General features: G+C 36.5%; 1 protein-coding gene across 1 annotated transcript in view; it reads right to left on the reverse strand.

Moving 5' to 3' along the window:
* The window catches only part of LOC139978355 (integrator complex subunit 3-like), a 32,089-nt gene extending 9,176 nt beyond the window's left edge, over positions 1-22,913 (reverse strand). Inside the window, exons 1-25 of the mRNA XM_071988492.1 lie at positions 22,726-22,913; positions 19,735-19,818; positions 18,886-18,969; positions 18,113-18,226; positions 17,595-17,679; positions 14,398-14,464; positions 13,652-13,793; positions 12,834-12,963; positions 12,449-12,546; positions 11,710-11,757; positions 10,850-10,993; positions 10,118-10,205; positions 9,339-9,418; positions 8,853-8,944; positions 8,370-8,461; positions 7,756-7,887; positions 7,268-7,397; positions 5,999-6,062; positions 5,185-5,288; positions 4,253-4,297; positions 3,269-3,388; positions 2,693-2,792; positions 2,519-2,578; positions 1,435-1,503; positions 322-397 (exon numbers count right to left, since the gene is read on the reverse strand). Coding sequence (XP_071844593.1) covers positions 322-397; positions 1,435-1,503; positions 2,519-2,578; positions 2,693-2,792; positions 3,269-3,388; positions 4,253-4,297; positions 5,185-5,288; positions 5,999-6,062; positions 7,268-7,397; positions 7,756-7,887; positions 8,370-8,461; positions 8,853-8,944; positions 9,339-9,418; positions 10,118-10,205; positions 10,850-10,993; positions 11,710-11,757; positions 12,449-12,546; positions 12,834-12,963; positions 13,652-13,793; positions 14,398-14,464; positions 17,595-17,679; positions 18,113-18,226; positions 18,886-18,969; positions 19,735-19,818; positions 22,726-22,794 — 2,317 coding nt within the window. The 5' untranslated portion in view covers positions 22,795-22,913. The remainder of the gene's footprint in view (positions 1-321; positions 398-1,434; positions 1,504-2,518; positions 2,579-2,692; positions 2,793-3,268; positions 3,389-4,252; positions 4,298-5,184; positions 5,289-5,998; positions 6,063-7,267; positions 7,398-7,755; positions 7,888-8,369; positions 8,462-8,852; positions 8,945-9,338; positions 9,419-10,117; positions 10,206-10,849; positions 10,994-11,709; positions 11,758-12,448; positions 12,547-12,833; positions 12,964-13,651; positions 13,794-14,397; positions 14,465-17,594; positions 17,680-18,112; positions 18,227-18,885; positions 18,970-19,734; positions 19,819-22,725) is intronic.
* Positions 22,914-23,416: the final 503 nt, after the last annotated feature.

Consider the following 23,416-nt stretch of genomic DNA (forward strand, 5'->3'; position numbering starts at 1 on the left):
ACAATATTCATCTGTCATATATCACAATGTTTACAGATTCATGAATAAAGACGACAATTTTAACCTGAAAAAGACAGGGTTTGTTCTCAAAAGATTGAAAGAGAAGAAAGATTATACACCTTCTAGGAAAATGAAACCGAACAACCGTGGGTCTGTATTCATGTGTGTGAATGATCATTTCTGGGTATAAGCTTCCAACTAGCCAAGCAAAGTGGCTTCAGGGTGAATGTTTGAGATACCCTTTGAAATAGTTTGTATGCTGAACATAAGTTGCTTTTCATCGGGCTTGGTCACAAAGTAGTAAATATTGTATCCACTTACCAACGACTTTGGCCAACGTTTCTTTCTTATAGATCTGTACGTCTCCTTGCATGATGCGACAGATTAGTGTTTGCAGCTAGGGGAGACAAAATGGAACGGTAACAGTTGATACAGGCATAGTATTCAGTCCTGTCAACAAAGGCAACTATTTATGTCTGCATGGATCTCAGTGACCACTCACAAGACAAAAAAAAAATGAAATTTGATCAAAACAGCCGGCTACTGTGATATGAAAGGTGATAGAGATATTACTTCTGGTTTTACTTCACTACCAAATGCATGCATAGGTGTTTCTTCATGTACTTTCAGTTGGTCAGTGTATATGTTTAATCTCTGAGGGTGTGTTGCACTAAAGTGTTAGTTAGGCTGCAATAACAATGCAGCCTACACATACAGACAAGCATGTATGTATGTATATTAGATCCTCCTGCAAGCAGGAACTCGCGAAGAAGCCTAATTGGCTTATCAAAGCCGCAAGCTGACCGAAGTCAGTCTCTCACATTCATATTTAACGTCCATGATTATGAATTGTTAATTGTCAACAACTCTGTAACTGGACGACATACATTAATCTGGGAGTGACTCGAACCGGCGACCTTATGATTGAAAGGCACCGGTGTTAACCACTGAGCTAACACTCCGCTAATGGTTTTCATGGTTTTCATGGTTTCATGGTTTCCGCTAATGGTTAGCATGGTTTTCACCCCTTGATATCCCAACAAACTAAAATTGGTGTCGTGGCTTAAGCTGGTAGAGTGTTTATAATTCACTAATCAAGTGTTTTACCCACTTCCTAGTCATAAAAATTAAAAAAAAATCCATCTTTAATACTATACATACTATGCCCTCACAAACTGACACACTTACTAAACTGTATGTCATGGATTAAACTGGTAGGGTGTTTATAATTCACTTATCAAATGATTTACACACTTCCTAGTCATAATACTAGTCCTGTGCTTGTACAATACCTGTGCTTTATACACAATTATATAATGTCTAACATATAAACCACAAACCACAAAGTTAATGAAATAGGCTCAGACCTCTTTAGCATAGGTATGAGAGATTCACTAAAACAAGGAAGTAAAACCCAAGCTAAAGTTAGTTTACCTGCGCTGAATCGATACAGGACACAATCGACTGCAGAAGATCCGTATTTGGTATCGTAATCTCTGCGAACTAGAAGAACAAAACAACCATGTGAGGTCATGGGCAACGCTGACTCGTTAACTTCAATGACCTTCCACTATGGCATGTTTTAATTGATGATAATGTGTCCAGTTTAAGCTGTAGGCCATTTTTTCACAAGTGCAGATTTTCCTTAAAATTTTGCACATGTTATATTTGGTTACAATCCATGTAATTTATGAATATTCATAGTATTTTCAGTATGTTACTTTCATATTACTTCAATTGATATCTTGGTCAGCATGTTGTTTGTTATGTAGCTAAAGAGTTAGTCTCGTGTTGCTCCTCGAGCCCTACTTATCTACGTTCGCTATTTGGTTACTCTGAGCCTCATTTACAGTTTTACGTTCCACTAGAGCAGGGGTGGGCAACCTTTTTGAATGAATGGGCCAGATGTAAGGGGTGAAAAGTTGACTGGGCCACAACTAACCAACGACCTGCTGTTGATTTCAAACCTTTGATTCCAAGGTCTTTCAAGCAATAGGTGTGTGTACTTAATCTGTATTCACAAAAACATAATGTCAGTACAGTATAGTTGATAATTAAAGGGGATAAGAGGCCTTCCTGACAGCATCATTAGTGCCGATAAATTCTAAAGAGCTAGCTCGGTTTTTGTGATGATGTAAATATTTTTTTTCTTTTTCTTGAGACATCTCACGGGCCACAAAAAATCACTGGTGGGCCGCATGTGACCCGCGGGCCGTAGGTTGCCCACCCCAGCACTAGAGGAACAAATTTGATAAGTCCCACATGATCTGGGTCTACCCAACCCCCACCCCCACCCCAATGTCCTACTACACTGAATGAGGAGCAAGAAACTTAATAACATGTTTTGCACTGTTGAACCAAGACATAGTTTATTGTCTTCATCGAGGTCTGCATCGGCCATGTCACTTGTATGCTGCCTTTGGATTCCTGATAATGAACAGAAACGAGGCAAAAAATGTACGGACAACTGCGGTCACAAATTTGGCAAATTGTATTTAGAGATGGCTTTGTCACTGACCTGTGTGTAGACAGGTGGAACCAAATAGCAGAGTAAGTTCACATCTTCTTCCTGACATGCCTAAAAAATGATGAAAGAAAGTAAGAACATTTGTAAAATTTATTATTTAAAATTAGGTAACAGAATGCCTAGAAATATGATCCATCACGTCCATGTTTCTTTGTCTTTACTTACCCTGAAATCCTTCACTAAACAGCTTATTAAGTCTCCAGAATCTGTGTTTTTGCAAACTTCTTCGTAAACGTGAAGTTTATTTCCCTCCCTCAGCATTGAACTGGAGATAAAAAAAACAACAAAAATGTGAATAACCTTAAACGGAGGTATTATACTGCACTAGAGTGAGAAGGAAATTTCACTTGGGAATGATTTGATTGTTAGTAGATGGGAAAACAGTATACAAAGAATACATATCCATGTAAGGCACAATTTGTACCTGTTGTGAAATGTTTACTACCTAGGACTGATTGAATGGCGAATGCATATTCACATTTCTGTACTGAGCTTCCATGATCAGAATATTTAAAGTAAAAAAAAGAAGTCTTTTGGGAGTAAGCAATAATTTGTAACATCTCTGCTATAAATGATGCTTCATTTATCTAAACATCTCGTCATGTATACCCTTCTAAATATAGGCTTTAGAACAATCACAATTTGCCAATTCTTTGAGAAAGAACCAGCGCTTTGCCACCGACTCGAGCAAAAGCTGGTACCTTTTAGGTGTCTAGGGATTTTGATACAGCATAAGCTTACCTTCCATGCAGGTAAAATAGGAGACTGTAACCGATATTAGTGTGTTTCTCATATAAGACACACACCAGCGTGAGAAGCTGAATGGGACAGGTGCCCTCCTCGTTGCCTTGACTGAGATTCCTAAGAAGCAAGTAAACGTCATATGGGATGATAACAGCACTGGTGTATCAATATCTTATGATTCTAATCAACATATTCAACTACTTTGATAGTATTAAACTATTTTGCAATATACACAAATTTAGATCAAAAAGAGGGCAAAACTTTGGAGAAACAATAGTGTTTTATCAAGCAATCAGTAGTTGAAGATATGTATGTTCTGTTCAAATCTCTGTGATGATCCACTAAGACACAGGAGTCAAAAGTTGGGCACTGACGGGGATTGCAGCCTTGCTGTCGTAAGGCATAATATTTCAATTTTCAAATTTATTTGTCATATGTTTGTACAAGATTAATACAAAAATAACATTACAGTAGGAAGGATAACATATGAAGGACACTAGAAAAACAGCAAGGCTGTTATCTCAGCTAGTGACCAAGTAGAAATATAAAGCAACAAAACACTTAAATTACATAAACATACAATTTCATTTGACCCCAATGATAAATGACTAATGTTGTCACTACACCAGACCTAAGTAACCCTCCACCATTGAAGATAGATAGATAGATAGATAGATAGATAGATAGATAGATAGATAGAAACTTTGTCCATTTCAGAAAACAGAAAATGGAAATGATTTCCCGTCGACAGTAAACATGAAACAGTAGTGAATACAACACAACCATACAATAAACAAACTATTAGTGAACAACTACGAGAATAAAACTAAGGCCAATTAACACAAATCCTATGGCTGTACAACTGCATGCAGATCTGCACATGGTATAAGTAACACTGGGATCTACTGGAGTCAATGAAATGCATGTTAGAGAGGATATCACAGCTTTAAAGTAGTCATACTTGCGACAGTTGAAACTTACCTATAAATAACAAAGAGTGGTTTACCAAGAGTATCCTCCATAGACCTAGCAAAGAAATATAACATGAATATTCATAGAACATAGATGAAATAAAGTGATAGCAATTCTTTTGTGAAGAAGTTCTTTATCAAGAAGACAATAGGCTGGAAAGGATCAAAGAAAGTGTACCTTGTGTTATCTTGCACTCACTCACACACACGCATCGAAACGGCTTGCTTTGTATTATTTTAGCTACAACCGATGACATTTCCCTGTATTCTAACCCTTTGTCTGGACAACTGATGACTATTGTTCTCTATTGTTTGAAAACTGGTGACAGGAATTTCTTTTGTCCCATGTCACGAGTTGTGAGGCCTAGACATACCCACACACAAACCCACACATATATATATATATATTATATAGATATATATATAGATATATATATATATATATATAGATATATATATATATATAGATATATATATAGATATATATATAGATATATATATATATCTTTCAAAAACAAGAACAACGATCATATTGTTTTTACTTCTTTCATTTTATCACATTCTTAATTTTGTGATTAATGATACAACACTGTAACTTACGGATTTTAACCACATTTTGTTAATGTATGAAATACTAAATCAATATGAAGTAATAATCCAACTATTTGAAGCCAAGGATAACTTTTGGGTATCGATTATGTGATTGTTCTTGAAACTTCAAAGAAAATATAATTCATATTTAATGAAACTTAAGATCTGAACAGCAACAGAAAGACAGGAGGTAATATAATCATTATAGTAATTTTCTTTTCCGGTACAGTATTGCAGATTTTATATTGTCTATAAGTCTAAGTAAAGCTCAATGTTAAACGATATTTATGATCATTCCTTGAATATTTGTTAGCAAAAGATGTGGATCGTTGACTGGAGGTGACTACTTACTCTGTGGTGATTTCATCAGGAAGCATCTGACCTGTCAGGTGACCATTATATAAACCACACAAAAACTGAGAGAGCGGTTCAGCAACATCACTATCAAAATCTTCCTACAGGTCAAAGAAATAAAGAAAACACTATACTATATACTGCAAAGTCCACTATAAATAATATTACTATAGACGGAATGATCCTAATGCATCTACTGAATATGCATATCTGGAACACAGATAATTGAATTACTAGATACTGAATAGATAATTAAATAACTTCCCAGCATTTATGAATAGACAAACAATTCCACTGATACTGTTATGGCCACTTAATACAATAGGTTTTGTAAAAAACAACCTTGAACCTCCAACCCTGTACTTCAAAGATTTATCTTGTTACGAAGACCTGCTGGTCAAATTTCCGAGTGAACTGATTCCTCAGTTGTGCAAACTACTCATTTTCAACTTTTTGTTGAAGTCCTTTGGTTTGGTCTCAAAATATATAGGTAACTGCATAATATTATTTGCTATCACAGTCTCACAACAAACACTTGACTACTCGAGTTTCATATCAAACAGTTATTTTTTCACATTTCACCCTATCATTCCATGTTGCTTTTCTCGCCTAAGTAGTTCTGAGACATAAGATCATGAGGACCATAATGCCACAGCACTTGCTAACTCAATATCACTCAATAATTCACTCTGAACGAGACTTAGTATTGCCATCTATCACACCCCACCCCACATCCCCTCTCCCACACCCCTCTGCCCACTATACATCTTGTGGACTATACTGTCTTGTTTCACCTCTGAGATAAACTTACCGATCTCAAGATGACAGAGCAGAGATTGTCCACTGTGTCACATTGTTCCTCCATGTCGCTGTCCCTAAACAAAGATTGAATTGAATTGAATTTATTGTCCACAATCGGAAATTCGGCTTACACAGGTCGTAAAAAAAAAAAAAAAGAAGAAAAGCAATAGTATTAGTATCAATAGACTGTGATACACATACAGTAATACAAACATATATACAGCAAGTCCTACAATTATGAAACTTATCTTCTCACTTGTGAATTAAATATATGGATAGAAGTAGCCCCAAATAAGTATCTGTAGCGGGCCCTTCGTGTACGTGGTGGGCATAAAAGCAGTCCAGAGCGGTTGTAAATGTAGTGCTCAGACAAGGGAGTGTGTTGGGTCTGGCATGATTTGTTTCACTTTATTGCAGACTCTCTTATGATACAAGCACTCTAACGAAGGTAAGTGAACACCGATTACCCGCTGAGCAACTTTAAGAGTATATCGGAAAGACCATCAATAGTAAGCAAAACAAAAAAGAAGTTATTCAGAGTAGACTATCAACAGACTTTGTTTTTACATTCTGATAACATAAGAACAGTACTCCCTATGAAAATGAGCAGCTGAAAATTTGGCCCGCCCAAAATATTTCCACCTTTTTAACAGTTAATAATTTCCTCTGAGATAATTTCCTCCCCATTCCTTCCCTGCAGTGTCTCTTTACCCATTATTATTCATAGGACCTCAAAACCCCAGAGAGGGGGTGGGGATGGGAGGGTGGGAAGGGGTGCTTGTATGTAACAATATTCAAGTTGACAAGCCACACTACTCTTAAAGGGATAGTTCCTTAGTACTTTTGCTTTTTCACACAATCCCATATGCTAACCATTTCTTTCACAGCCATGTCGAAAATGGTTAAAACTTTTAGGAGTCCATTTCCAAATATCGTTTAATCTCAACCTGCATATCATATGAACATTTATTTACCGCAGCATTGCTTTGTATTTTGTGGTTACCTACAATAAATATCAAAAAAACTCTACTTTAAAGCTCAAGATATTCAAGAATGATCTTCTGCCAGGAGTCAATCAATGGAAAGCTTATTCATGTCAAACTCTAGAAACGAAATTATCCAGAAAAATTATCTGGGAAAAAAAAACACTAAAATATGTCCTGTTGCATGAATCGAAGAGATGAGTTGACTTCCAGAATATCATTCAAATGCTATAATTATCAGAAATATTCTGTTTCATCCTTGATAACTGAAACTGACTACAAGGAGGAGAACTTACTTCTGATCGAGAAGATGTTGACAGATTTCTTTGATATCTCCGTCTAATTGCTCCAAGAATGGCTTGACGTCAATCTCCTCCACTTCTTTGATTTGTCTGAAGAAAACATCTCCTGGTTTGTTGGGAGAAACTGTCAGGTGACAGGAAGAAAGAAGGAACAAAATGAAGATTAGAACCATCTAGTAAACAATTAGGGAACAAATGTACTCTTTCCCAAGCAAAGAGGGGTTGGGGGTAGGGAAGCAGGTAGGATAGAAGAGGGCAGTATTCCCCCCCCCCTCACACCCCAAAACAGAATAAAAATTCAGTATTGGCAATCAGTCTTTCTAGAAAAGTTGAATAAGTATTACAAGCGCTCTAGATAACTTATGCTACACTTTACATTAGTCAATTTGATCAAGAATACACCATAAGCTTAGGGTCACGTTTAATAGTTTGTTTCGTAAATCTTCAATAACAATCCGACTAGAAGAGGGCAGCAGACCAACCTTTCTTTTCTTCATCGTCGTCATCACTGAAAGCCGCGTCAAGAGGCGAGAGAATCTTCTCGGTCGGTGAATCTAAGTTATTCACTTCAATTTCCAGAGTCTCTGGTGTCGACAACTCCTTCGGGCTTTTACCTGAGAAAGGCAACATTCGAAGACAAGCACAGGAAAGTCGGGAGTCATTTATAACAGTTTAGAAAATAGGAGATCATGCAGAGTTCCCTTCAACTGACAAGCTCAGTGGTTGGATGTTAACATGCAAATATGATTGCTATGTCTTTACCCCCACTACATGACACACTTTTAAATATGTCATCATGCAAGACAAGACCATTTTGAAGGGGATAAAAAAACATCACAAATGTTACTGTCCAAACACCACATTATGACTAAACATGAGTAACTTTGATCCTAAATTACTGCAATACCAGAAAAGGAATAACTTTTTAAATGCAAAGGAAAATAGATGTTTAGATAACTCTAAGAAACAAATATGATTTACTAAAATCACAGAATGTTTACTGCTTTTTATGCTGTTAAAAAAACAAATACATAAATAAATTTTGCTGAAAGGAAAAGTGGTGGCATTAACAATTTTATCTGGAATTTTGACAAACCTTCAGCTTGACAGAATTCTGAGAAATGTTCCTTGATCATAGCTCGCAGCTCTTTGTCCAGTTTTGGGCTCTGAAGTAAGGGAGCTAGCGTCCTGAAATAGGGTAACCAAGATGAAAACAAAAGTCAAATGGAGCAAGACGCAAAAGGGAATGTCTTCAAAAATGTCGAAATTTTCATAAATTGTTTAAGATTGATCATAGAGACAGGCTTTGCATTTCTTAAATCATCATTAGACAATGGTGGTGGTGGGGTGGGGGGGTGGGGTGAGGGGTAGTTGAAAAGAGGAAAGAATCCTATACAAAAACCAGGGAGGAGAGGGAAGGCTGAAAGGAAGGAAGGAAAGGATTCTAGATAAAATGGTAAGATAAAGGGAACTCAAAGCATACAAACTGAATTCAACCCAAAACAACTCTTTCTTTATTCCTGAAGTAGTATTTAACATGATGTCTGATTTAACAGACCTGATAACTTGTTTGACTTACGACAAGACCCTCTTTTCCAGGATGAATCTGAGAGCACTCACAATGCCTTGTCTGATTTGAACCTCAAAAGGAGGATAAAAATGTGGAATGATCTGTGAATAGAATAGAAAAACAAAAAATAATTCTGACTGTCAAAACACAACTTGCCATGATTTTTTGTACAATAACAAGCATAAAAAATATTACATATATTAATTAAACTTCAAACTTTTGAATTTTAAAATTAAAGCAGTTGGAGCAAACACGACCATATTTCGTTCCCACTATACTCAGGCAATAATTTTAAAATTACAAAATTTTATGATGATCTTCTAGCACATCTTACAATTTTTTTTTTGTGGTTTAACGAAAGTCAATACTCAAATGATCTTAAACAGTCAAAATACATTGACCTATGATGTGCACCTACGTAACGAATCTAAACAGCCCAAAACTTCTTGAACCTATTAAAAGATAATCATACAGCAGAAACTACAGTGTACTCACCCTACACAGAAAATCCCAAAGGGTTGCTGTAATAGCAGGGTGAGACCTCATTGAGTGGTGCATCACTAAAATACCAGGTTCTGAAGACAGAGAGATGGCGTGATAAGAAAAAGTAAAAGTAAATGCCAATATCCTTCACATATAAACCGGTAAGGTATTAAAACTAACATAAACAGATGGAGTACATGTAGTCATAGGTAAAGATCTTGTTACTGTGACACCTCCAGTATAGCCTTACACACAAGACAATTCTAATCACTGAGAAAATGGATTTTATGAGTTTTAGCTGTTCTTGTGAGACAGTCAAACAAAACAATGGGAGACTCTAGAGTTTAGCACCCTTTTAATGTCTTTTATGGTTTTATTTATCTATTTCTTCTAAAGGAGGGGGGAGGGCAGGGGGGTGGAGAGGCTTGAAGAGTCTAACCGTTTACAAAGTCTGCAATAATCCTTTCCAATAATATTAATCATAATAATAAACTAACAACACTTGTACTACAAACTTTATTTTGCTAACATGTCATCTCAAAACAAAAATCTTCTTTTTTTATTAATTCATTGTTGCTATAGACTTCATGTTTACCTTGCTTATCTGTTCTCTGTTAGAAAGAGAATGATTAATATTTATTATTAGCAATTGTGCCTGAACTTCTTTAGCTAAATGTCATAACCACCTTTATATTAAAAGACAAATTACGAACCATCTTACATTTTTGAAAATAAAAAAACAGATATAGAAACATGGTATGCATATTTCCTGCTACAAATTAACTACTCACCTATGTCCATGATGTTCCCCCTTGCAGGATTGAAGAGTAACCAATCATAAAATAAAGCTAGCTTGGCATTGGAAGCCGCCACGTTAGACTGAAGGTGTAAAACAAATTATACGTTTGGTATGAACAATCTTTCAGAATCCGTCCAGGAAAAAGACAACGGTTAGGTGAAGAGATAAGAAACATAAAAATTTTTTTTTAAAAATACTTATTTCTTCTTTACTTACTACTCCATCTTAACATAATTGTACTTAGTAGTCTTTTGTCAACTTTACAAACCATTGCAGATGGCAAAAAATACTCCTGCATGAAACTCTGCTGTATATGTTGAGAGCATTCTCAGATAATAGGTTTCCATTACCTTTATTCACCAACTGAATAGCTTTAAAGCTTACTACTAATAGAAACAATCTTTCTTCCACACATAATTATATAAACAGAAGACTATGATTCAGATATTAATGAATGACACATGCAAATTAGCAGAGTAGATTTGTCTGTGAAGGAAATACATCTCTTTGTCAGGTATGGTTACTGGTTACTGGAAGAATAAATAGGTGTCATCGCCAACAAAATGTGACAAATGTCGATAGGTAGATGAGAGCGCAATAAAAATGTCAATATTCGCGAATAAGTAAAAAGTGGTAAAAAGCTGAAAAGGGCGAAAAGGTTTTTGAAAAGGAAATACCGAACCATCTTAGGAGGGGTGGGGGAATGGACCAAATATCCACTTACTGTGCATGTGGTCAGTAACCAGCCAATCACAGCCCACCTCTGTATGATTTCAGAACTCAGAATTTCATTGGATGGATGAATATTACAGCAGATGTATCGGATGAGATCGCATCTCAGAGACTGACTCTCCGGGGTATTCAAGTACTGGCAAACAGGAAGAAATACACATGTCATTAAATAAATGTGATTTCTATAGATGAAAGACAACCAAGTGTTACCTCAAATGGAATATGATTGAAGAGAGGCTGCAAACATTATTTTTTATATTATCCTGATAGTCACACCATTAAGGGAAATAACAAATAAAAGGTCTATCAGTGTAATTCAATGCAAACACCACACTGTTCGACACAGACATAACATAGCCTAAGTATGCTATGCTATCAAAATGCTGACAAGTCCTGACGAAAACCATTCAAAAACCAGTATATTCATTTGATAGTTAATTGTCACACATGTTATCACTGAATCTCTCAGTCTTCATACCAAGTAAGGTGATTTGTGTGACAAAATGATGCACATTCTTTAACAGCCATCACTGCGATACTGATTGTCCAAATATAGTTAGTCTAAAAAATGGTGCAAACTGTCGGAGACAACTTGATCAATTGTGTGCAATCAAACAACTTGTGTTACTCCCGCTTAGAATTCAAAATGGTTTTAGCAGATTAAACTAAAAACAAGTAACTGCATCTTTGAACCATTTATCTGATCCCATGAGCAGTTTGCAGTGATGTAGACTACAGATTAACAACCCTCAGCATTAAATCATACATTTATTACAAATTAAGCTAATTTAGTATATAGAATATTTAACTTAATTTAAAGTCTTGCTTTTTATCTTGTTGAAATTGACTCACTTGTCTTTGGAACCAATCTTGATATCTTTTCTGCTGGCCAAATTTGACCTGACGATTGACACAGAAGAAGAAAACAGAATGAAAAAAAAAACATTGATACACTTTAAACAGAATATTACACATAGTTCTATGTTGATACCAGACCATAGGAGAGCTTCTAAAGGTTACATGGCTGATCAGTTTGTCTAAGTGTCAAAGGTCACAACACAATGCAATTCATCTGAATCTCATAGGAGTAGATGTGGTTAATTAAAACCAAATGTTCAAATCGTTATATTACGATTACAAAAAATAAAACTGAAGTCGTACAATCTTTGCATCATTTGAAATTGCGTAAGTCCTGATTATTTCTATTTCCAAGACTAGACAAACAAAAATATAAAAACACTTCTTGACTTGTCACAAATCTTTTGCTCCCAAAGCAAGTGTTATGGTCTAAAATGAACAAGGTTAACGATCAGCAGTGCAAGAAAGTCAGGTCCTAAATCTAGGCAAGTATACCAACATCTCCCTCCCCCCTCCCCCCTCCCTCCCACCCTCCCACAGGCTGACCATTATTAACTAGTATTTTGTTGTAATATCATCTTATCAACCCTCAATTATATCAACATAATAGATTCAACCATTGATAGCATACTTACTAGCTATTAAAAAATGGTTTCCTTGATATGAACTGTCGGAAACCCTAAACAGGAAACGGGAACAGGCAGACAACATCCCAAAACAAACAGTTACTTACTTTGGACGTAAAAAAGATTAGTTTCTTCTCTATTTCTGGCGTTAACCGGCAGCCTAGATATTTCGGTGGTGTTCTTTGCTGTAGAAGCTGTTTGATACCTGCAAAATTTATGGAAAAAATAAAAATTTATGCTAATACTGAGAGTTGGGAAGAGCAACAATAGAGAATGAAAGCCAACATAGGTCCATCTTTAACGACATAGAAAGAGCTTTCAAATCCTACAGCTTGAATTTTATTGTCAACTTCACAATCTGGAAGCTTCAAGATAATGTACCTCTTACTTTAGTTCAGTATCGTACTGCACCAGGGAATTGAAGAAATTAGGTCAAGAAATAGTTACATTTGTGGGACACAATAGTGTGAATTTTAATGTAACCATGCCTACCTGTAAACTGTGGACTCAGTGACTGTGGTTTATGTATCATGTCCTTCCACAGCTTTTCAAATTCTGGTATCCTAGCAACATTCTGTAGCAGACGAATTAAGTCTCTGCCAATCTTGCAGCAATCCATAAACTGATAAATAATACAAAATAAAGTATATGAATTAATCAATCAATTGTTCAAGTAACGAATTAATCGGTCCGTCGATGCATGTACAGAGGCTTTGTATTCCCAGCACAGGATGTAAAGTGTTGGTGAAATTCCTGAAAGAATTTGGGTATCTGAAACATCTTCTGATTAATGACAAAATATTCCAAAGAATTCTGTGAAATTGCTGTGATTCAAACAGCCTGAAATAAAAGATACTCTGAGAACAGTATGAACTTTTCTTGCACCCTACTGATATCAATGATCCAAACTATCGTGAAACATTATCCTGCCTGTAGATGATCTTAGTCCGAACTTTGATTGGGTTGTTTCGAATCAATTATATGACATCGACATCACATTCATTTTTGTTCCCTTGTCTATCTCTTATGCTGAGTTCTACATCATGCAAGGAAGTATTTCTTCTTGATCCTAGGTGTAACTAGCTTTCAAATCAACACATGACCTGATGACATCAACATCAGTCAATAGTTACAGATGTATGTAAGGCTAGGGCTAGGTAAATGTGCCACAAAGGTAGGAGTCTAGTCTTGATACTTCCTTTGCAAAGTGACAGAGACAAGTTAGACATCCTGCCGGCGGTAAATTACCAAAAGAACTAAAATATGATCAACTTCATGCAAGCGGAAGAAATGAAATGTTTTGTGCTAACTTTGGATCGCAAGAGCTGGATACAGAAATCCACTTCTTTTTGCCTGAATGATGTGAACATTGATGAAGAGTGATCCTCAATGATCCGTAGGTAAGTATACAAAACCATCGCCATGAGAACGGGGAATTTATCCAACCAGGCTCTGCAGAAAGAAAGAGAACAAGATTTCATGTCAAAGGAGAGGCAGGGGAAGTCTTGTTCTACTAATTACTGACTGTTACTTAAGTTTTACTGACTGAATCCAAAGTTTTGCATGAAAGTGTGAAATTTCACACTAAAACACATTGTTGCCTTCACCAATGCTTTTCTTACAGGTCCTGGATACTTCACAGAAGCACTAAAGGGCATGACACTGTACTGAAACTAAAGGCTCTTTGCAAACTTCCTTACTACAACATTATCTCATCAAACATTTTTTTCTATTTTTGGAAAATAATCACAAACATGATACATCAGCATTTCAGACTTTAGCTATCTATGTCTTACAAATGAAGAAAATGATTGATAAACAGCAAATTTAAGTACTACTGTTTATATTGAAAGTACACCTGATTATGCTGTATTACGTAACTGTAGTATATAAAACATGTTGCTACTTTGCATATAACAAAGATACCATTTTTAATTTTTTATTATAAACCCTTCATAAAGTAAGATTTGACTGTTTGGATATTTTGCGATGATAGAGTATTCGCTATGTAAATTCGAGCAGAGCAGCAATGCGTGTTCATTGAATGGATGAGTACCTGTTTTCAGATAACAGATCCAGCAAGGTCTCAGCTAACCACATATTTCTTGGTGATATGTCTCCACCTGCACAAAATATCAAAAATGATCAAAAATAAATAGAAAACAATCATAACTCCAAAGTTAATCTAACCTTCTGTAAGGAAAGATAAGAAGTCAAATACTTAGTGAATTTAATTCCAGTTAAATGTTTACAGTTATAAACAGTAACTAACCACTATTTTATTCTTTTTATATCGGTGGTCAATTTCAATCACAGTGGTATAAATTATAATTCTTTTTACACCCATAACTACAGATCAACTACAGATATTAGCATAATTAACTACAGATTTCAAATGCAGTGTGCAAAACAGAGCATTTCACAGCCACAGAGCAAATCTTCCATCATAACTGTAAAACTTTGAGTGGAAATTGTAAACTATTCAGAAGGTAAATGTGATAAAAAGTCACTCTTTAAATGAACTTTATCACCTGTCAACGTAGCTTTTTTAGGTCTAATCTCCTACAGTTTATGTAAAGCTTCATTCTGAGTTGATATTCTGAAATTTTTTACGAAGATATTCGATGCTGGTATCCCATGACATCAACATGCAGCAATGATGTTTTAGCTCAAAAATTGACTGTTTGCATAGTGAGTTGTACAATCTGTTTCAAACACATTGACAGAAACCCATTCCATTTTGTCTGTTTACTTAACAGAGAATAACACAAGGTGAGATAATGTTGCTTGTCATAACACTGTCCTCTTGGCAAATACTGTAGGCTTGTCAGTATTACTTCCTTACCATTTCTTTGGAAGAAAAGAAAAAACATTTTCAAAGATTTTGGCTGAGTTCTGCTTTTGGAACTGTCATGACCTTGGGGTCAAATACTTCAGACATGTGATATGAACAGACTTATACCAACATCCAGCACAGAAATAATAAATACCAGCAACGTGTGTCCTGAAGTGTCACATTAATCAGACATTCCCTTTAAGACATGCTAAATAAGCTGGCAAACCCTGGCCTAAGCAAATTGTTCTAAAAGGGAACTGGCAATCTCTTACACACAAATTTCCATTTAATTGACATCCAACCCATATACACAGTTTGACCCCTGGGTCAAACTTATTGATAAGCAATGACACCTACCCCATGGTACAACTTTGACTCTCTCCAAAACATGACCGAATAAATCCAGAAGAATTCTTCTGTTAAAGGGGGGGGGGGGGGAAAGACTGTCTCAACAAGTTGACATGTACTGCAACTAACTTAAATTTGTTTACTGTCACATGGTCACAATGACCTCTGAAGTATTATTTACATAAACTCTTTCTGTGCCACTTCATGGATTGCATCATTTAAACCAAGGTTGCTGAGAATCTGATCAAGACTATTTAAGAGATGCCGGTTCAAACCATTCTTCTCCTTGGCCACTAATAATGTCATGTGACCTTTGACCTCCTATTCCTGTGCACTTTCTTTCTCAAACGACCTTCTTGTGTGAACATTATTAATCAAGCCCCTAACATAGACAACAACTTGGGCAACTTTTGTCAAGATCAAGCAAATGGTTTAAAAACAGGGTTGGCCGGTTTTTACCGGGCGGTTTTTACCGCCCCGTAAAAACCAGGTTTTTACCGGGAGGTTTTTCCCACCTATAAGTGGGAAAAACTGGGAAAAACCTCAAATTATATAGAATTCCTAAAAATTCATGTGGAACTTGTGGAGGAGCATAGAAACTACAAGAAAATGGCAACTTATGGTAGGGGGTTGGGTTACATCCAAAGAACAGCCATGATCTATAACTTTGTGAGTTTACCGATTAGACTATTATAAATAATTCAAATAAATAATATATTGGATGCTCAAATCAACCAAATTTATTTTCCTATCGAGATGCATAATTCCATGATCTAGAGAATGGACAAGTATCAAACTGTTTGTGCCTCCTAGGGCTATGGTTCGTCATATTATACATGTCACATTGTCTTGTTACATATATAATGCAAAACCATCACAAAAACATGTAAAGTTAGCAAGCATATTCACAGTGTAACTCGCTCGTCAAGTAGATCTCTCAAGTAACAATGAAAACTACATAGAGTGTACTCTGTTAAATTCTTCACATCCAAGAACGATCACTTCATGTCTGCGATAAATTGTACTCTGTTCACACTTCGCACTAGGCACTGTACTATGCTTATATTGCTTATAGGCACTGTACTATGTGACTGTTGTGACATCAACTAATTTGAGAATAAGTAACATCTGGAACAGTAACCTGTGTTGTTGATACTCTTACCTCTTCAGTTAGCCTTTACACAGGAAGTGCCCAGTATCACCTCATCTGTCCACCTCAAAGTGTTTAATCACTCATGCATGAAGTTGTATAATAATTGGACCATGTTTGCATCAAGGTAAACAGTTGGGTTGTGTGAATGGCTCGATAGGGCCATTATGGGCCCATGTGCCTTACATAGTTTCAAAGCAGTTTCTACTGAGCCCCCTGGATTGAAGTTCACCTTAATAGACTGTTGCCTACTGTATAAATTGAATGAACTGTCTGAGCACATAATAGGCCTGAAGAATTTAGGAGTGGTGAGTGTCCCAGTGTAGACCTATAATGGTTTGGGCAATAGGCAATGCATACTGCTAAAGAGATTGTGACAGAATAACTATACATGTGCAATATGAAAAATACTCTTTTTTCCACAAAAAGTAGAATTAGGTTGTGATAAAATAGCTCAAAATGAAGCTAAGAAACTCCCATATTCAATAATATATGCCTGTCATGAAACAATATCGTGCCTACTGATGACCCTGCATATTACGGACAAGTAATAATAGTTTTCGAGACGGAGGCGGTTTTTACCGGTATTTACCAGTTTTTCCCGGTTTTTACCGGTTTTTACCGCTTAGTGGGAAAAACAGGTTTTTCCCGGGAAAATGTCAACCCTGTTTAAAAGCAACAGCCTTTGAACTGATGTTGACAGATAGACAGACAGACAGACAGACATATGGACAGAAATACAGGTGACTGTTGACTATTGAATAATCATTAATTACTTAATGCTTCACCTTCATTTGGTGAAAATTTCTTGTAGTCTGTCTCAGTTTGATCAAAGTAATTTTCGAGTACAGTAAATACTCAGTAGGGTTGGTGAACTCATCAACCAAATGGAAAAAACACTGCTTTAAATTTCTCTTACCTGCGACTTGTTTCACTGTAGCAGAAATAACATTATCCACTCCACTTACAGAATTTTTCACCATCTCCTTAGCAAACCACAGAACCTGCAGAATAACATTATTAATACGTTAACACCCCTGTGATCAAGTAACAACTCTGGCAAATTACCATTCGTACAACAGTTGTTACAGATAAGTTAAAAGTAATGACTTAAAATCTAAAGCAAAAGGATATAAGGATCATCCAACTTAGGATTGAAATGTCGTTCTTTATTCCTCAAAACGTTACTTTCCTGCTGATCTTACTTTAAAATGCTGAATATAAAAATATAAAAAAATGCAAAATGAATCATATCATACTTTACCATACAGTAACAAAACATACCACACCAAACCACACCATAAAAACTATACCAAACATACTATAGAATAGCATAGCACAGCATACCATAGCATATAGCAAAGCATAGCATAACATAAAATACCAAAACACACCATACCAGAATGATAATATAATTTGCCAAGTAAACCTAGCTACCTGCTTTCTGGTTGTATCGCTCATTTTTGCAAACCTCTCGTTGATCATCTGACTGAATCTATTCCAGACCAAAGCGAGCCCATCTCTCGAAATGAAGGTCAAGTCACGGTAGGCCTGTAAAACCAAGATATGGCACACTCTGTTACATTCAGTGACATGAATAACCAGCATTGGAACATTGCATCTTCCATAATATATAGCAGGTCCACAATCACTTAACAATTTGACCAAGAAATGGTTGTTTACAAGCAATAATTAGCCTGTCATGGAGACGTCTCAGCTAAATTTCAAGCATTTTTTCATTTCTCAGTTTCTTTATTAAACATTCTGAATTTTAAATACAACATTACACACAACATTACTCACAACATTATCACACTAATTGATGTAATATATAGAAGACTGCACGGACGACATCATATTTTGGTTTGTGCCATAGTGGCATAGCAACAATGGGGGGAGGAGGAGGGTAGATATCTGTCAAGCCTGCACATCCCCCCAAGAAAAATGTGAATTTTTATTTTTATTTTTTTAGAAAACAGGTCATTCCTGCCCCCTACAAAGGCATTGGACCTTATTAAAGCAGAAGTCTAGCTACCTGTATACCCCCTGGTGTGTCATTTCCCCATGTGAAGTCACAACAAAGAATGAACGTATGGTGTTGTTCTATGTCAAAGCAATTCAACAGATCAAGAGTTTGGTTTTGAATATTCTTGTAAAGAAAACTTCAATTGTGTATATTTGTATAGTTCTTGGGAAAACTTAAAACAAACCTTGGAAGCAAGTGCTGGATCTGTCAGAATGACATACATCAAACCCATTGTGATCTCTTCGTACTGCTGCATATTTCTGCTGACCTGAAAAAAAAGGACAAAAAGTTGCAATCAGTCAACCCACAAAAGAACACAGTGCTGTATCACTCCACAGAGCAGATGCAATGTTAACATTTTGCCCAATTACTGTTCTGCATTATCGGCGTATTCAAAATGGCAGGTGCATCAATTTTGACCCATTCCATTCCTCTTCTGCATATCAGATCAGTTGCACAGTACAATGAAACAATCTTGGTGAATCAAACTGGGAAAAGTTGAGAAACCCCCCCCCCCCCCAACAGGTGCTTAGCCAGCAGGCAGACTGTACCATTTCAAATCAGCCAATCACAGTAAACTGTTAGCTTGCTTACATTTGTCATTAATATATTGAGCTTTAAAGGCATTGAAGACTCGCCCCAAACCGTGTGCGGCCATCTGAAAAAGTTAACTTTCTGTTGCTTGCAAGTGATGTTTGTGCAGACAGTAATGAAATGTGATACCTTGTTATCTTTAGCTGGACCTGAGATGTCCATCGCTGTATCGTTTATACACTGTGCTGTGGGTATTGACCGCAGCTGTATACTGACTGAACACTAGTGTCTAATTACCGACGGTAGCAAGTTGTGTGTGTATTTTCTGGGATCAATGGTGGTGTCTAACACTTCTGTTACACCTGATTCGAAACTAGGTCAGATTACCGGCATAATCGACATTAGACGTTTCTTTTTGTGCGAGTCTTCACACCCGTTCACTATTGTACATACTGTGTACGTAAATGGTAATCATAGGAAAGGTTTCTATATTACTCACAGTTGCTGTCAGTGCATCGTGAGCCTCCCTCTCTGACAGACCATTTATTATCTTAGAGTAGGCCTCAAAGCCACTCTCCATTTTCTGAAATTGCAAGAAAAATATGGGATGAAGTCATTTTGTATCCATGGCAATAATAGAAAGTTGCACAAGGTGTGACATAAATAAAAATACTCTGGTGTTAATCTGTAATAACACCGTCATTACACAACATAGGGCACGACCTCTCTATATTGACAGATATTTTGTATATACATGGAATTTTTCAAATACTTAGAAGCACTTGGTATTATTTCTACTGGCACGTTGAAAGCTAATCGTAGACCTGTATATACAGTACCCAAACCAAGGCTTTGAAAGATTCGTGCTGTAATGATGGAGGGAAATAAATCACAAACCAAGGAGAGAGGTATCATGTATCAACATTATTATGTACAGCAACCATGTGACAGGAAGATGGTACTCTTCTTGACTAGTGCATTTTCATCAACAGAGGTAAACCGCAGTGTCTTGCGTTGATACAACCTGGGAATCTGTTGTAAGGTACCATATCCTCATTGTGTGAAAACATATAATAAAGCTATGGGAGGAGCAGGAAAAGCTGACCAATTGAAGGTCACCTAGGCTATGGAGTTGACCGAAAATCAAGGTGTTGGTACATGAGAGTTGTCTGGCACATGTTTGACTGGGCATTCAATAATGTCTTCATAATTTATAACCAAATGCCCAGCAAATCTGTACCACAACAGTATGCTGAAGAGTTTCAGAGCCTCAGCAGTTAATTGTAGGAAACAGTTCCGGGTGTCGAGCTGGAAGACCATCTCATCTTCCCATTCTTCAGGATGTCAGACACCCGCAAGTCAGTTTGGTGGAAGAGGGTTACATAGATTACATGCCAAGAGAAGGTGTTGTGTCTACCTAGCGAGAGGTGAGAGGCATGGTGCAAATTATGGTTGCGATGACTGTGGAGATATTCCAATTTTCAGGGTCCCAAGGACTTGCTTTGAGGAATACCATGCCAATTCCAACATGAACTGATTGGAATGGACTGTCCGTCATAAGTTAACAGTAACTGTATGTATGAGCGAGTAGTTTTCTTCTCAAAATAAGGGCCTTTTCAATTGCTTATAAATGTTACTGTCTTATTTTTATATTCTGGAACTCTTAACCATACCATAATTGTATTCTAAACTTAACATCTAACCAAGTTTTTCATGGTGTGTGCATGCCAGACCTGCCCACCTGTTTGTTATGAAAACAGGGAGATGTAAAAATAGGGAGATTCAGATAGGGAATTTAGTATTTTTACGGCTGAAATTTTATTGCAATGTATCAATTATAGAACTAGAAACAGAACAATTTTGTTGAGAACAACACACAACGTTAACAATAGGAATCATACACTGAACACCTGTCATACCATGTTATTGTAATTACAAAGCAGTACACAGACACTGACCAAATAACAAGTTACCCCTGGGTAATACTACAGTGTCGCGGTTACAGTTGCTTTGATATGGTAGTAATTTAGTCTACTTCATACCAAACTTTCTGCAATTCGGAATTATTTTGGGAGTATATTCAAAGGGTACCGGGGAATGCAGTATGTGATAAAACCGGGAGTTTTGAGCAAGAAACCGAGAGGCCGGGAGATATGGCTGGAAAAACCAGGAGACTAAGGGTAAAACTGGGAGAGTTCACAAATATGGTATGCTGTACAGTTTTCACTTTGTACATGCATCTCGTTATCAGGTCATTTACATGATTATGCAAATTCATGCAAATATGTTGACTCAAATATATCCATGTTGTATACTAAAAAAAAGGGGAGAAAGGAAGGAACATCATCAATCTAGTTTTATTGAGCTATAAATGAAAAATCTTAATTTTGAATAGTAAATGCTCTTTAGCAATTTATGGAATTTTATTTCTAATATTTTTGTTGTTACTAGGTGGTTACATAAATGAGGACTTTAATGTAATTTACTTGATGTCAACATGTTTGGTCATTATCTAAGCTTTCCAATGAGGTAAGGGTTTGTACATGTATGTCAGATGTTCAACTTTCATGTTATTACATCGTCTTTAAATGCAGTACTTTATAAAGTACTGCAAAGTTAGATTATAATCTTCCTTTGTTTTAAAATTGATTTGATTGAGTTATTATCAAACAACTATTTCTAACATATGGTTAAAATATAATAAGGCAATTAGATTGGACCTCTGCAAGCAATGTAGAATACTCTTGTTTTGTGGAATTGTTACTCCTGATACCTCTTTATTCCTTTACGCTGGATAAACTTATTCAAATGTCAGTTCTAATGGAAGCAACAATGTCCTTCATGTTTGCTACATAATTAAAAACTTTTCTGTCTGAACTGCAAGTACCATTAACCTGCTACACAATTCATGACTGACTAATCAATGTCGAATATAACTGTTGCAAAACTGAAAGAAAATGAAATTATTTGCATAAATGTACATACAGTGACATTAATTTGTTGACATAAGGAACAACAATGTTTGATGATAAGAATGTAACTTCGCGGTCTAATGTTCAAACATACAAGTTAAGATTTAAAAAGAGCTAGGTACGCTACTGCTTACGCTACTCACTACTGTGAACACAGTATCTAAATGTAAACAAACTTGCAAACAAGAGTACAGAATGTAACAATACTGTACTACCACATGTTGAAGCATTCGTTAATTCCAACTCCTGAGAAATACAAGTATAATAAAACTGCTTTTACTTAAAAAGTCCGTTTAGGATAGTTTGTGTTCAAATAGAATACTACAATTGTAGATGATTGTTCTCCCCGAACGGTTCAATGTTTGCCTGGCTTGTAACATAATCCTTACGATTATACTTGGCAAACGCGATTTTCGAGGGTTGGATTTTAGCATGAGAACATGATTGCATCTTCCCCCAATAACTAGCGTACGTGAGGTCTACACCATGAGTTTAACACTACAGACCCGTCTTATTACCTCTTCGACTTCATCCTTTGTCTCCAGTAGGGATGGCGTGTACAGCTTAGACTTTTTCACATCTTCCATGTCTTATGATGCCATTACAAGCCGTTTCGGAACGAAAAATTTATGCCCTGAAAGATGTTGGACTGCCTGGACTGGCCGACCATCGAAAGTCAATTGCTGCAATGACAAATATTAAAAACGAGGGTGCAAGGCATTAAAACGCACTGTTGCTCTTGGCAAGTTGAACAGTAGAGCTTGAATCGACCCAGTGATGTCATACAATCAATAATATTACGATTTGTTCTACTCTGATTACTGCATTAAACTAAAGAATTAAGGTGGATAAAATATTACTAACATGACACTTTGACAACCGCCCCCCCCCAAATACTACAAAAATTATGATGCAGCTAAACGGCGTGAGCATATTTAGATGTAAAGGTGGGTGGTGGGGGGGGGGGGCACTTGCGCGAAGGCTGAACCATTTCCGCAAATTAGAGCTAAAAGTAGATGGATCCGGTGTAGAGGGCATATTTCGTCCCCGTGTATAAAATGTCCGGCCGGACATTTTTTGCTGAACATTCTGTCCGGCCGAACAGAAAGTCCCACATTCATGTCCACCCTCACAGTATATAAAGTCTGAGGAAATGTCCTAAGACATATTGTCCACATAGATATCAGGATCATATTTGGTCTCCTTCAA

This window comes from Apostichopus japonicus, chromosome 13 (genome assembly GCF_037975245.1).
Source record: "Apostichopus japonicus isolate 1M-3 chromosome 13, ASM3797524v1, whole genome shotgun sequence".
Lineage (NCBI taxonomy): Eukaryota > Metazoa > Echinodermata > Holothuroidea > Aspidochirotida > Stichopodidae > Apostichopus > Apostichopus japonicus.